The sequence below is a fragment of the Rhynchophorus ferrugineus genome, unplaced genomic scaffold (assembly GCF_030347505.1).
Source record: "Rhynchophorus ferrugineus isolate W39M unplaced genomic scaffold, kcgeb_rfMv2 rfM3, whole genome shotgun sequence".
Lineage (NCBI taxonomy): Eukaryota > Metazoa > Arthropoda > Insecta > Coleoptera > Curculionidae > Rhynchophorus > Rhynchophorus ferrugineus.
The window spans coordinates 74,515,574-74,532,414 of record NW_027472582.1 but is presented as its reverse complement, the minus strand read 5'-3'; the positions used below and the strand labels follow the sequence as shown (position 1 = coordinate 74,532,414).

The 16,841-nt window shown below is 32.8% G+C and overlaps 1 protein-coding gene across 17 annotated transcripts in view; it reads left to right on the top strand.

The window, feature by feature from the left end:
* The window catches only part of CdGAPr (GTPase-activating protein CdGAPr), a 112,476-nt gene that overhangs the window by 79,677 nt on the left and 15,958 nt on the right, over nt 1-16,841 (top strand). For 16 of the 17 annotated variants that reach the window (XM_076397682.1, XM_076397672.1, XM_076397680.1 and 13 more), the window contains one exon: nt 14,485-14,683. In XM_076397682.1, coding sequence (XP_076253797.1) covers nt 14,518-14,683 — 166 coding nt within the window. In that variant the 5' untranslated portion in view covers nt 14,485-14,517. Of the gene's footprint in view, nt 1-2,700; nt 2,824-14,484; nt 14,684-16,841 lie in introns of those variants that run through there. The other variant, XM_076397676.1, reaches the window with a different exon arrangement.

Genomic DNA, 16,841 nt, shown 5'->3' with positions numbered 1-16,841 from the left:
GAGTTTGGCATATCAAAAAGAACTATAGGAGTGTTTCAACAAGCAATACGAGATTTAAATAACGTTTGAGGACGATACAAAACTGCGAAAACTTTTTAATACAAACGCTATCGTTGTATTCTCCTATCAAATATTACGTTGAATGTATTTTTTCGCTTTTATTAAACAAATGAAGATGTCAATACAAGATAGTGAATCGTTCCAGCTTTATATCTATGCCGCTGAAAAATAACAGTTATATCATTTGTTTTTGTGTTTTACCATTGTTTATGTGACATTATTTCTGAGATATTTTAACAATATTTTAACAACAGGAAAGTTAATTTTTTAGAAAAAGTCAAACGAGGCCATGTTTGATGATTCATGAACGTGGAGTAATTTATTTTCTTCATTTGTTAGGAACTCTGTAGAACAAAAATACATATATGGTATTGTATCAAATGACCTTGTAATATTTGGATAAATAACATGGACAAATTATGCAATCCCTTATCAAGTACTTTCAACTTGTGTTGAGAGATGCTTTAATTATTGTGTTTAATTATTATTCTCCTGTTAATTCTTAAACTATATATTTGCGTAGTTAATATTAAATGTGCTTAGTTCTTGTATTTCTATTTGGACAATATATAGTCGTCCAGTAGTGTTAGAAGCCCAATCTTCTGCCTGCTTGGCATTCGAATCTTATAAGTGTATATACTAACTTTGTGATATTAACTTGACATTAAATATAATTTTACATATTTTTTTATTAGTTATATTAGATATGTTTAATATATTGTTATTTACCTCAATATTACATTTATCAGGCACTTTAGACATACTTAAAGGTACTTAAAGGTAAAATAGTAATTACTTACTCAGAATGGGTTTCACAGCAATACATTGGCCATATTGAAGCTGTATCGGCCAGTTCGCGCCTTGGAAGGTTTAACCAAACTTCTCTAAACATCTTCTGCCTTATAACCAAAATACACAACTTATCTTGATGCAAAACTTCACTGGAAGGAATATGTAAAAAAAGGAGGAAAGGAGTGCAGTTGAAATATAAGGATGTTCAGCGAAAACTAATATAAACATAGTACAAGTTTTCCAGATCAATAGTCCTGAGAAGTATTGTAACAGGTCAATTGAAAAGTCCCCCGCCTACCTTAGTAAAACACATTTTTTTGGCAAAATTAGTTTTTTTTATTCGACATAATTCCCTTCAAGGGTGATACACTGATTATAGCGACTCTCCAACTTTTCGATACCATTTTTGTAGTACGATTTGTCCTTTGCTTCAAAATAGGCGTCAGTTTCGACGATCACCTCTTCATTCGACGAACATTTCTTCTCATCGAGCATTCCTTTGAGCAGTTCGAAGCCCAATTCATGGATTTTTTCCATCGTTTTCACTAACTTGAAGCAGCAGTTTCTTTTTCCTCAAATGCGGCCGTTTTTCGGCAATTCCAAAAGTGAACTCGCGCGGAACGCTCTTTGCACAGAGCTTTTTTATACCCAAATATTCGTGAATAATATAATATACACGTTTAGTTGATATCTTTAAAGTATCTACTATTTCATTCAATTTCAATTTACGGTCATTCAAAATCATTTTGTGTATTTTTTTTTATATTTTCGTCGGTAACATCTTCTTTTGGGCTTCCACTGCGTTCACTGTCTTCGGTGCTCATTTCATCACGTCTATCTTAACATACCAATCCTTGATGGTTGATTTTCCTGAGGTAGTGTCTGGAAACTCGGCATCAAGCCAAGCTTTTGCTTCAACTATATTTTTTCCCTTCAAAAAGCGAAAATTCCTTTTTATTCATTTTTTCACAATAACAAAAGTCGCTTCACTCAAAATGCTATCATTCACGAACTAATAATCTGACAGCTGTCAAATGTATACACGCACGTTTTAAGAGTTAGTGCTAATTAAAAAACATATGCCGGAGACTTTTCAATTAACCTGTTAGGTGTACCGAGATACTACAGCACTGATTACTTACAATGAGACTTTCAGATATCGACATGAGGAAGGAGAGAGCAGCATACAAACTCAAAATAATCAAGCCATTTGATCTTGTGAGCTTTAGTAAGGTGCATTTAATAGAAAAACAGCAGTGTTATTACACCAGAAACTAAGATAGGGCCGATGTGCCCTGTAGATATATACCTAAATTTGAATTAATATAAAGGCAAAATTACATTTTAATCTAACAATGACTAGCAACAATAAAATAAATTTACAAAAATTCGCATTATATTGACAGGCATGTGTTTTTTCTCTGATGGTCACTTGTTTACATTGGCGCATAATGATCAAAATCTACATGTTTCCTGCTATACAGGAAAAGCTGTAGAAAATAATTTGATTAAACCTAACTTCAAGCGAACGAATTCCAGCAATAATTACGTGTAGAATTAAATGTAACATAACGGAGATCAAACGTTGCTTCTGACCGCAACATAGTTACGAAGTACCGCGCATATATTTATAAAACGAGAGCATCTGCGCGACACATTGAGCAATATTAATCGTTTCATTAGTTTTACATTCAAAAATGATACCACGCCCGATGTAATAACCATCATACCATCTGGTTCTTTGTTTTCGGTTTCGGTAATTTATGGCGTTCACATTTTTTCCGGGCATGTGTTAAGCGTTCTCTCTATCGGATCGTATCAATGATAATAGTGGCGTTGATTGGAGTCAGATTCGTTGAAGTGTCAGTTTACTTGCGGTTACTACTTGCTTCGTATAACACACGGGCTGAAAAGTCCCGGGCCAGCGCATAGAATGGACTAATTTTATTGTACTTACCGCTTTTTCAGTTAGTAAGTAAGTTATTAAAAAGGAATTAACAGATTTCCTTTATTTCACGATATTCTACTCATAAGTTTTTCAATCATCATGCTGTTCTTTGTTGGTAATTAATTGAAGAGCATTTGTTTTATTTACATACTAGCGACCCGCCCCGGCTTCGCACGGGTGCAATGCTGATACTAAATTAAATACACTACAGAAAAAATATGAACGTTGTATATAAAAAATAGCGGCCCGCTCCGACTTTGCACGGGCATAAAATATATATGCCTATGTCACTCAATGAAAACATGATTAAAATCGATCCAGTATTTTTGGTTCATTCATTACTGCCCTTGGCCTGCACGCATTAAATTTGGAGTAAAACAATTCCTCTTCCCCTATAATTACTATGAAGATTTCCTGCTATCTTTGGAATATCTAAATTCATACAATTTTTATTACATTACATATTTTTAAACGCAAATTTTAAATTTGTAATATCTCCGAAAATATTTCTTTAATTTACATGCTGTAAGGAACCATATTGATCTATATTAATAGCACACTGTATTTAAGGTACTTAATTCGATAAGGATTAATGCCGTATTGCTTAAAATAGCTTCGTAAATAAGCCATTTTTTCACGTAAAAAGTAAACAATAAAAATGGTTAATGTGGGTTATCCCTAAAAGATAAATATATACCATCGCGGACTTTTTTGTAGACCTTTTTATGGTGTACAATACTGTAGTACATTAATTTGATCTAACTCGTCGGGTTAGGCAGCGTTTTTGCTAATTGCTAAATAAGCCTAAAAAAATAGATTAATTTACGACATCACGTTAGAAACCTCTAAAATTAGCAATGTTGCCTTAGTATATTATGCATGTATTATACATATAAACCTTCCTTTGAATCACTCTATCTATTGAAAAAAACCGCATCAAAATCCGTTGCGTAGTTTTAAAGATTTAAGCGGACATAGGGATATAGGGACAGAAAAGGCGACTTTGTTTTATACTATGTAGTGATGACAACGGTGTCGACCAGTAGTAACACAAATCGAATTTCGTAGACCAATTTGGTTTTTACGTTTTTTTAATCTGAATTTGGCAATATGTTCAACGGTGTTAGTGACGTAACGTTACAGTTCTTTGACTTTGAGTCTGATCTGCTCTGCTTTTCACCTAACATAAAGTTGGATATTTAATGTGTCTATTAAAGACATGTTTAGTAGAATAATATGTTGAGAAAAAATGATTTCTTTATTTTTCATATTTTTATTAAAACTTATTTATTCATATAAACTTCAAGCAGTAGCCAATGGCATATATACCATTTTTATGTTGTTGTATTGTTGTAATACTTCGACCTTGTAAACCTCTTTAAATATCTAGACGAAAAACTATACCGAGTGATTTTCACAAATTTGTTTAAAATCAGCTTTACACCATTGAGAGTGATTTGGGACAAGCGATTGGATAATGGATGCATTTAGATTCTTAAGAAATCTCGCTTGTTTTTTTTTTAATAATATCCAGTCGTATATAAATGATTCAAAACTGTTAATATGTCCGATATATTAAATATTTCGGTTTACTTTAATATTTTTAAGAATCCATCAAATATTTCAACAATCAGCTGGCCACAATGAGATTCCTTTTTAACATCGACATAAATATCATTCCGATAACAAATGACACTACGAGTTAATACGAGGTGTGTTCAGAAAGTAACCGGAATTGATATTTTGTTGGCTATGTCGTTATATTTGTCATGATTTTTGAATTTTTGTTTTTGCAATGAGTCTTGAACGTATCTATGTAATTTTAATTTTTCTTGAGAGAATAATACGTGTTGCATAAAGCACTTGCTTCACCTGTGTATATAATCACAGCAGAGCCTCAACATCCGCCAGACCTAGAACCGTGTAACTTTTTTCTGTTCCCCAAATATGAAAAAACCTCAAATTACGTTATGTTGCAAGTATAGATAAGATTAAAAGTGAGTAGCTGTATGAGCTCAAAGTACCAGAAGTTCCAGGAGCATTTTAAGGGTTCGAGAATATCTAATGGGGACTACTTTGCCAAAGCCTTGAGCTTAGTGAAATATTTTACATGAACAGGCACATAATTACCGACAGATATGGTATATTGTAACTCTTCATAGTGATTTACCCAACTGTAATAACTATAGCCTCAACACAGACACTGTAATCTGCCAATGTGTCGATGTTTATTTTTTAAATTTGCAATTATGGAAAATGCACTTAATAGCAATTTTAAGAAACTGGGTTTCTTCATATCGAAGCGAGCTATTTTCTGTGAGAAATGCGACCAGTATATTTATATAAATCTACGCTCTGGCATATCTCCAGACAGACATATCATCGAGCGACCAACAGATCGATAAGCGCGCTTTTAAGACGTGTCTTCCGCACTTGGACTCGCAACGAATATAGCAACGATTTCCTTCCTCATTTCCCCATTAAGTTCCAATCGCAATTCGATTGACATTGCGGCTCTGTATCGAAATGATACTGAAACGATTTGTATTCATGACAATGGGTCCAGGCGCGTTGTCGACATTTTAAACATTTTTTTAATTTCCCCGGGTGCTACCGTCCAGAGGATGATCGTTGGATGTATTAATTTAATTTAATGCAGTATCAGCTAGTGATCAGCATTTATTATGATTATAATATATACATGACATATATAAAATCACTTTATTAAGTGATCTTCTGTGTAAAATATTATCTTAATTAGTCTTAATATAACTATTCTAAACGTTATTCTGAAATCTGTATACTAGGTATGTAAAAATCAGTGTTGCCAACATGCAAGTAGAATTTCTACATTGCATGGTGTTCAATGACAACAAGTTTACGTTTTTCTATATAATTTCTTGAGGCCCATGGCACCCTTTGACTATCACACGCTTGTTTCAGAAAATTAAGTCAATAGACGTTACTATAGAATTTCAGCCGAATCAAAGAAACAAAACACGATTTTTATTGTAACTGGTAAGGATGGCGAAAAGATATCAATATAAAAAGGATTCGAATTTTTTTGATTCATTGATCTGATCTGATTGATGATCTGAATTAGTTTTTGTTGGAGACGTTATATCGCGGGCATCGACGACCACTCGGAAAACTTTATTCTGGAACCTCTGGAGGATATTTACGTTAGATTTGCTAGTTGAAAACGACAGTTCAATACCATAGGTCCAAGTGGACCTGAGTATTGACTTATACAGCAGAACCTTTGTTATCTAACGATAATTTAGATTTACGCCCTCTCAGTCAATACATTTGATTTGGTTTAAGCCCAAGCTGCTTGCATTTTGCCATTATATATTTTTTCCATGTTAAACGTCGATCAAAATGCATTCCCAGATAACTAACGTTGTCTGCTTGCGGAAGTTTATAATTATTTATTTTTAGTGAGGGACAAGTTCTTCGACAAAGGGTCACATGAGTAGATTTTGTCTCATTTGCTCTGATACGCCATGTTTTCAACCACAATTCGACTTTGTTAAGATGAAGTTGGGAGTTTCTTGAGGCTGATATTAGATCCTTATGTGATGATAAAACCACTGTATCGTCAGCATATGTTGCAACAATAGTGTTTTTCAGGTCGGTAGGAATGTTAAAATAAATTAATATTATAATGTTATTTGTTTTATTTGCATTGGTATTTTGTTGTCGGAGTTAAAATAAACTAAAACTTAAATTTGGTGCGGAAACATTGCATTATAAATTTTGATAACGTGCATTGGCTGTTTTATTAGGAAGACAAACTAGTCCGGACCTGTGTAGTTTTTTTTTGTTCCGCGATACCAACCAGTTATCACAACGTTCACCTAATTGCGGCCGTTTGTTGAGCTATTCAGCGACATTTGATGAATGGCAACTGATTCAATGAAAATGTTATATCCCTGTTACACCGGAAGTCACCATAGGCGCGCAGAAACGTACATGTTTTATGTGCCGGTATCTAATTGTGTACATGGCCGTTCTAGTTCCCGCTTTCGTTTTCAACTGATAGCGATTCAATAAAAAAAAGCAGCTGCTTTGCGAGATTTACTATATGTTTATTACTCGAGATACAGTTATGCGTTATTGCCGCTGAAAGATATATTCGGTTAATATCTGTTGGGTTAAAAGTCTTCGATGACATGACTTACGTAAAAATTATGAACAGGGACTCTTTAAAAACTGTCGATATATCGGAGAACAAAAAATATGGATACTTTTTAAATATATCGATAAACAATTTAAGAAACATCAATATTTTTGAAAATGATTCAAAGTGATGGAACCATGTTTCATCCATTGACATATATCAACGCAAAAATTCAGCTTCTTACGTTTAAACATGACCAAACATGCTCAGAATCATCAACACGTTTTGGGTTTTGGTCAACAGTGAGCAAACGCGGCATCCACTTTGAACAGAGCTTTCTCATTGTAAAATTTTCATGCACTATAAAACAACACGTTCTATTGATATCTTCACGATGTTAGCTAACTCACGCAACTTCATTTTTTGATCATTCAAAACGATTTTGTGAATTGTTTAATATTTTCTGGTGTTACCACCTGATTGGGACGCCTATTACATTCTGCATCATCAGTGTCTCTACGACCACGTCTGAAGTCAGTAAACAAATGTTCTATTGTTGTTTCTGATGGAGTGGAGTCTTTATAATACTTTTCAAGCCATTGATTCGCTTGAATGGTATTTTCTCCATCAAGTGGCAGTATAAAATTAAAACACGAAATTGTTTTTGATCCATTGTTTTGAAAATAACTTAAGTAGTGTCACTATTAACACAATAACTCACAAACTTATGAGTATGGTCATTAGGTCCTCCTAGATAAGTATCTAGTTTTATGTCAATGTAGACACATTGTAAGTTAGTCGGTAACAAACTCTAACACTATTAATATTATATTTAATTATAATTTACAATAGCATAATATTTTAAACTATTTTGTTAATTGGAATATTATTCAGCTTCGTACAAATAACAATATTATCTATTATGTTTAAATGGTTTGTATTATTGTTGATGTTTATGAGTAATTGCCAATAAAACTAACAAATACGTATATTTCCTTCACTATAGAGTGCCATATAAGGTAACAGAACGACGAAACACACTCACAATATATAATAATATAGTGCTTTTACTTCATGACTCACAAACCAATGTGGCATGACATCAATAAATTATTTTTTCCTTTTTTTCGAAAGAAATCAGAACTCGGCAAAACGTTTTTCTACGGTGCCCTGCTTGGCCTTCTGAAGTATTCTAAATAATTCGGACACTGACTCATAAGTAACATTGAAAAACCGTAATTGCTTCACTTTTTTGCGCGACTGCGTTAAATTAGACCTGCGATGGAGGTAAATTTAATGTATTTTCTTTTAAATATTAAACTGTTATGTAGGTATGTATTTGATGTATTATATTTGACGATAATCAACAATGTGTCCAAACATTTCCACTGTAAATCATAAAATTAATCAAAGTGGTTGTGAATAAAATAGAGTAATTGTAAAAGTAAAATGCCCTCATAATATTGGTGTAGAGGAATAAGAGATGGAAAACACAAACACTGTGGTACAAAGTTATAAAAGAAATGTGGAATTATATGATAATGAAATACAAGAACATCGGTCTTTGTCTAACTCGTTCTTTAACTAGATAGATCGATAATTTCTAAAACCATATCTAATAGCAGGAAGACAATATGGAAAATTCTGTTTTGTCCTATTAATATATTAGAGGTATAGGTATTAGAAGAACTAGAAGAGAGAAAAAGAGAACGACATTGAAAGCGATGAGGATAACGAAGAACATAGAAAAGGTCCAAAGATGTAAAAAAAGAGTAAGGAATATAAACATAAAAAAACATAAATTCTAGTATAGAGCAAAACCAAAACCTAAAGAATAACAAATAGAAAAATGAAGAAGGCGGCAGAGGATTGATGACAATAAACCAAAAACAAGCGAAGAGATATCAATATGGGGAACAACATTTAAAAGAATCCGAAAAAAATACAGAATAAAAACATGGAATGTAAATACATTATATTTTTATATTAATCAAGTTTGTATTAATTAAGTATGCTTAGTACAGTCTTAATTTAGACATTAATTAATTACTATTGTATTGTACTGTTTCCAAGTTGCTGAAATCTTGGATCACTTCATATATCCATCATTGGTTACGTAGCGATAAGCATTAGTAATTAATCGTAGAACTTGTAGTTTTGGGTGCGTTGAATTACTAGTTGATTTGATGTTTTAGTGTGACCCCATATTCGCACCTCATAGGTCCAAATTGGCTTTATGATTTACTGATAAACCAATCTCTGATTTTAGGTCAGGTTGAGAGTATCTTCCGACTAACCAGTACAGTTGCTTGACTCTGCTTTTTGTCTAACGTGATGTTTCCAATTTAACCTACCATCGACATGTATGTCGACGTATTTAGCCGATTCTGCTTGAGGAATTGGGCATATGTCAAATGATATAACTAAGTTTTTGTCATTTCGCCGCAACTCAAAATTAATATGGACAGTATTTTCCAGTTCCTAGTCCATTTTCAGACCTTGCTGACTGCTACTTGTACTTTTTCTATCGCCTTAGGCAAAGACATATCTTGTGCTATGATAACTGTGTTGTTGGCAAATGTTCTAAGTACTGTTTCTTTTATTGTTATGATATCAGCAGTATAGAGCAGATACAGGAGTGGTCTCAAAACACTACCATGGGGAACACTGTAAATAATATAGAAGTCTTCTTCAGAAGGAGCGATACCACTCGCTCTTTTTGGAACCAAACTTAAGACCTAATCAAATTTTCAGATATCGTTTATTAGAACTAGGGATTCATTTTTATCTATACCACTATTAGACTTAATGATGGTTTAAGTTGCAACCAGGGTGTTTCATATTTGAATGTTAAAAACTTAGATTATTTCTTCACACCCTAAAGCTTATATTATTCCACTTAGAATTCCTAATATAGAAAGAAATCATTAAATCACTCAACACAATTTAAAAAAAGAACGCCCTGAAAGGGCCCTCTTGATTTATCACATATCTAGATGAATCCAATTTCTTTCTTTTTATAGTGAGGGAACGCTCTTCTTCGATCTGAATACATCCTTTTTTTGTGCGCAATCTTCAACAAAAGAACAATGTATCTTCTCTTTAATAAGCAGAACGATTTATTATAACAAGATGCGTGAAATGGACTCGAGGAGAAATTTAGATCTCGCCGATATGGTAAGGGTAGAGTTTCAATGTTTCGCTCCAATGTGTTTCCATCATAAACATGCCCGACACGTATTTATTATTAATAAGGTTATAGATTATTACCGTCATAAATTTTCACGGAAAAAAGCAATTATGTTTATTAGAAAACATTGTGTGGTACGACATGGAAACATATATACAGGGAGTTAATAAAATAACACCGAAGATGAAATGTTTAAATTAGAAGGTATGATGTCTAAATTTTTCGTGTAGAGTAAAACAAATTTGAAACATATTTACTAGTGTTGGGAACTATCGACTGTTTAGTAATAGACTACTTTTTACTATCGACTGTTTCAGTCGCTATTTTTGGTTCGACTGATTTTACTACTATTTGCTATCGACTGTTTCAGTCGTACTTTTAGTTCCTAATTTTGGTTCAACTAGTTTCACTCGACTGTTTTTTAACGTTCTGGCTCGGTCGTCCTAGCCACGACCTTGACAAAAATATACCCACTTTATGCTTACATAGATTTATATGTAATATATATAGTTTTATTATGATTTTTTGGTAGTGTGCTTGTAAATAACCATATATTGTATATTAATATTATAGAATTTTGGTACGATATTTTTCAAAATTGTTAATGTAATAGGGTAAAAAGATTAAAAAATTAAAATTTTAATAGTAAAAGATTTTAACTGTTTTTATGGCAATAATAGGTAATATTCCATTACTCTTGCGATTTTTGTTAAAAAATATATCCGTTCAATAATAAATAAAGTATTTATATCATTCAGATAATTTTTAATTATGTCATGGATTAGTTCTGTAATTCTGCTTCTTTTAAAATTAAATTATCAATTGCATGTTATCATTGTCAGTAGTTTTTTAACTATCGACTGTTTTGCGACTATCGACTGTTTCGACTGTTTTCAGTCGATAGTTCCCAACGCTTATATTTACTATAAATTGTCTAGAATATATTATATATATATATATATATATATATATATATATATATATTAAAGTCTCCTTTTACCAACTACGGGTTTAACTGGACTGGGCCTAAAGTTTAACGTGGGCTCCGAACCACGGTCCTCAGCATTAAGCCTACAGACTGGCGAGTGACCAACTTTAGAAATAATTCCAGAAGACATCCGGTCTTACCCAGCCTGGTTAACTAGCGTGACTGGGATCATTTTTCTTGTCGGATTTTACACTCTGGCCTAGGACAATCACAAATTTTAAACAATCACAAACATAAATTTACGACCAATGCCCCAGCGGGATTCGAACCCGCGGCTATCGCAACAGTAGGAGGACTGTCCCATCGCCTTTACCACTGCGCCACCAAACCAGTTTAGAATATATTGGTGCTTTAAGAATACTAAATAAAGTCCCAAAAAATCCAGAGCTAGATGCTACTGGAGAAAGATATCCCAACGATGTCTTTAATTATACGGTTAATAAGAGAACTGCAACATTCCATAAAATCCAGGATTTTAACAAGTGGATGGAGAAAAATGACAGAATTGTCTATTAGATGTCATCAATAAAAGGCAACTTTAGAAATGAATACGATATGCGGGAAATCTACATTTTTAGATCGTAGATTTAAAAAAGCAGGATTTGGTATTGCAAATAATGCTGAGCAGATACAAAAAGTTATCACAAAGGAGGTATCTTCCATTCTAACTTGAAAAAATACAAATATAGTTCTACAACTCGAAATTCAAGACAAAACTACTGACCAAGAATGTATTGACATCTAGAGATATTTTGATAAAAAAAATGGCTAGAATGAAATAATTAATTACTCCAAGTACTGCAGCAACTTTACAGAATTAGCAGTATTTGGAAATTCCATTTATTGGGCGTTTAGAAAACACATTGGATTTTTGGCAAACCCATAAAATGAAACTACCTGAATTATATCAGTTACACGTAAAATATTCCTCTATACCCGCAACATCTGTCCCCTGGGAACAAGTTTTTTCAAAATCTGGGCAATTCTGTTTTTAAACTAACAAATCCGTAAAACCAACAGGTATGTTGCTAATTCCTTTCCAATTTTGTTCGCGAAAGAAAACGTTATTTACAATGGATATACCCTTCCAAAAGAATAGTTTATATTTTTAGCTAAACCATTTTGTAACTTTTTCGAAATTGGCGAAGTGCTGCTTTGCAAATATGTGCTCTATTAATGCAAAAATGTGGTGGTCGGATGGAACCAGGTCTGGAGAGTATGGCGAGTGTGATACAGCTTCCCCTCCAAGTAATTTCAGCGCGTCTTTGGCAGGTTTTGGTGTATGAGTTGACGTTGTCATGCTGCAAAATCACCTTATCATGCCTTTCAGCGTTTTGTGGACGTTTTTAGATGAATACATAGTTCAAACTGATCATTTGTTGTTGGTAGTGATCTATTTCTCCAAGTTTCACCAGTTCATAATATATAATACCAACCTTGGCTCACCAGACAGAGCGCTTCCGTTCATCATGCATATTCAAATGTGTTCGACCTACCAGGACGTTCTTTGTCTTAAACGTTAAAGTCATCACATTTGAATTGTCGAAACCATGTCTCATATGTTGTCATTTTTGATTTTCGGTAATTTTTTTTTTGATGAAACAAGCGTGTCTCAAATGCACGTTTTCAGTAACAAATCTCGCCGTTTTCAAAGATAATTAAATTTATAGCGCTCTTATTTTGGCGCAACGTAACTGGTATAGTTTTGAGATTAACATTAGTAGTATAAAATAACACATGTATCAAACCATAACATTGCTTACTTATGGTTAGTAAAGTCTGTTATAAAAACTGGAAAGTAATTACCGACACATTTGGTGTATAACTAAACTGCATGAGACAATGATTAGTATGGAATTTGGCATGCTTAGAACTGATATGCTGAACACAAATTGTTCGTTATGCATTGTGAGTATTTTAAACAACGCATAACACGAAATGATTAACTGATTTTTTGCTCTAGTTTTTGTCGATATCTATTCGTACTCATTTCTAATAATGCGTGTCATCGAAACGGTTAAAATTTGCGAGTGATTCAACCACAACAAATGCGTTCTGAAAAGTCCGCGCCACTATTTTTAAACCGCTGGAATAATCGGGATCCACTCTGGAAAGACACCGCTAAGGGCAAAGTTCACTTCGGAAATAAATACAAAACGAAACCGTAATTCGCCGGAGAATTTTTGCAAGGTTGCGTCATGTCGCACATTGTTTTACTAACCAGTTTCTTCAAAAACATTCATCAAAATAAAATGCAACTAATAGGATAGATGATTCTAATAAAAAATCACAAAAATATTGATTTATAATAATGTTTTCATAGAAAACTCAGCATCAAGCCAAGTTTTTGCTTCAACTGTATTTTTTCAACATTCGAAATTCCTTTTTATCCACTTTTTCACAATAACAAAAATTGCTTCACTCAAAATGCTATAATTCACAAACTAATGATTCGATAGCTGTCAAATTTATACACGCATCTTTGAAGGTTAGGGCTAACTAAAAAACATATGGATTTAATTCTAGTAGCGCCATCTATGTATCAGGCCCGGGACTTTTCAATTCACGCGATATATTTATTCTGGTTGACATTCAAATCTTATTGAAACATACACTGACTTCATGTACACTTGTACGCTCAAACCCGTCACATTATATTAAATATAATTTTCTATATTATTTAACTAAAACTAGCAACTGAAAAAAGAACAAAATTATTATATTATTATATTCATATACACAATAAATTCAAAAAATATGCTTAACTTCAAAATCCTCAAATATTCCCAGACCAAATCCTTTTGGTCGCAAGACAATACTCTGTGTTCGATGTGATAATAGTGATCGCTACCGACAACCAATGATCAATTTGAACCATGCCTTGCCTCGTCTCATAAAGCAAGACCTGTCAAAGAAGCGTTGAAAACACTTGGATATATATTATCGCAGCCGCCGTTCTCTCCAGACCTTGTCCCGTCCAACTATCTACTTTTCACATCAATGGAGCACGCGTTTGCAGAGCACCACTTTCGAAGAAGCTAGAAAATGGTTCGATGAATGGTTTCGCTCAAACGACAAACAGTTTTTTTGGGATGACATCCTTAAATTGCCTGAAAGATAATTGCTTGAAAGATTTTCTTGGTAATTATGTATTTTTTTTTTCGGAAAAAAAGCTGTAATGACTCTCCGGTACACCTGGTACCCAAGAATGTCTAACACAAAATTATTAAAACACTGTATAAATATGAATTGCAACCAAACAAACTGTCCAGTACTTCTAAAACAAGCGCGCTTTTAAAATTACATTGTACCTTTTATTCTGGTTAAGACAAATACGTAGAGATGTCATAAAGTAATTTTTCAAATTGTTTTTCTCTTTCCAGACACTATGCTCTGAATCGGGCCCTGCCGCCGACATGCAGATCTCGGATGCGGCGGGGGGCGCTCCGGCCCCAGGCGGCGAGCCCTGTCGCTTCCCCAAGCTCGAAGAATGCGCCCACTTCCACTACGAACGCGTTCAGCTTCCCCCACTACAGGTGGCGCTACAGACCAGCATGGACCAATCCCTGCACTCCCAACACAGTGAGTATTAACATTGTAAAAGATATTTGGATTTATAATTTTATTGATCAAAAAGCATTTAATCACATACAACCCATTTGCTATAAATGACTTAAATTTTAAAAATACCACGCTCTGTTAAGAAATGAACTTTCCCAACAAATCAACTCTAATTTCAGGAAGGTCTTCTCTAATTTTAACTAGGTGAATATCCTGTGGCATACGTATGAAAATTCATTATCACAGTGTTTTTATGGTTGTATGACACCACGCACGTTTTTTGTCGCTAAACAAGTTTGAAAAATTATGCATTTTCTATTTTTACAATGTAACAAAGTAAACAAAGGAACATTTATACAAAACTATAACATTCTCTTTAGAAAGGTTTAGAGAGTAAGGCCACAGAAGAGAGTATAAGAAAATTAACAAAATGTAATACATAATTGGATCATTATGGCATGCGTATTTTGACAATTGATATCAAGGGATGTTTATTATTTGCAAATTTATTGGTTATGTTTCTACTTATTTGTTAATTTGTTATATATGGTTGTGAAAATTTGATTGGTAATAAAACATAATAATAATAAATTTTTAAATATATATTAATCCCAGTATTTGTAATTAAAATTAAAAGAAAAACCATGATATATTCTAGATATGGCAATATCATCAATATTACAAGATACGGTTATTTTTAAAGCTCATGTAATGGTAGAAAATGTAACTAGTTATCCAATACTTGTTTGCTAAGGTATGTTACATTTGTATACATCAATATTAGTGTCACTGTTCCTAGTGGTTATTAAAATATGATGTGTAACCATGTACATTTGATAAGAAGAGTACGTAGATTCCACTAGATGAAAAATATTATGTTACAAGACGAGAATCTAAACATGAAAAGCACATTTAGAACAAATAGGTGGTGTGAAAAAACAAATGCAAAGAAATATGTCAATAATATGTGAATATACATATTTGAATTTATTGATGCTGTTTCTTCGATGTCCAAATATACCATATATGACATCATTTTTTTTCTCTTATTTTCACTGACTCCATTATAAGCTTTTTAATAATATTTCAAGTTATACGGTGAAGAAAAAAGGTATCTTAGTAGTTGTTACAATATTGTAATGAGTAGTTTTTCAAACAGAAACACTACAGTTAATTAAATTTCCTTTGAAATAAATATGAGCATTATATAATATCATTATCTTGTGGTTTAGACAATAAGAGCTGTTTTTTTAATATCTATATTTTTTAATAAAGTTATTAAAAAAGTTTTTGGTTTTTCTTCTATTCTCCTGTTCTTGTGCGTTCTTGAAAAGAAATTGGTAAAAACAAAAAATATATGCCGAGCCTAACCTAGAACTTTTTTGCAGTTATCTGGAAACTTTGGAAACATATTCAACAATATCATTTTCAAAAAATTGTATAATTGACACTGGTTTCGATAATAATTTATATTAAATAAAAGTATTTTATATGCAAATAAAATAAACATTTTTAATCAAAACCAATTAGATTCGCAGACCAAAAGGATATATATAACACCACAAGAACTGTACAAAGTATAAACTAAAAATTGCTTTTTTTATCAGCGTTATTCGCATCAAACTGTATCTTCCTGTTCAGTATACTTGAAATGAATGAGAAAACGTGAAATTATCAGTTTAATTCAAGCTCTCAGGGTTTCCGCCACTAATAAAGTAAAGCTGAAACTGAAGACAAAAAAACAGTTAACCACTTTAACCGCAAGCTTAATCGAAAATAGATCAATCGGTAACTGTGTCAAAATGAACGTAAATAGTGGTTTAATGGGGCAAGTCACACATTAATACGCTTGGGAATTTCACTAAACTAATATACTAGATTGTTTAGTAAGTTGCTAAAGCAAAATTTTATGTTAAATTTAATTCAATTGAAAATTTTAAAGCAACCAAGCTGTGTGCTATTTCATCGGTATGTGTAAGACTTGGATTTGTTTTAATGTCCAACTTATTTGCAAGATTCAGCTTCTCTTGGTTTTCTAGCTGTTCTCGTCCTAGTAAATAATCATACGAAGATATAATAACAACTATAATTAATAAAAACAGTTTTTGGCTTCGAAACAGTAACAGATCCGGTAATTTGGTTTGAGGGACTACAATCTACATCAGTTGATTGTTTGTAA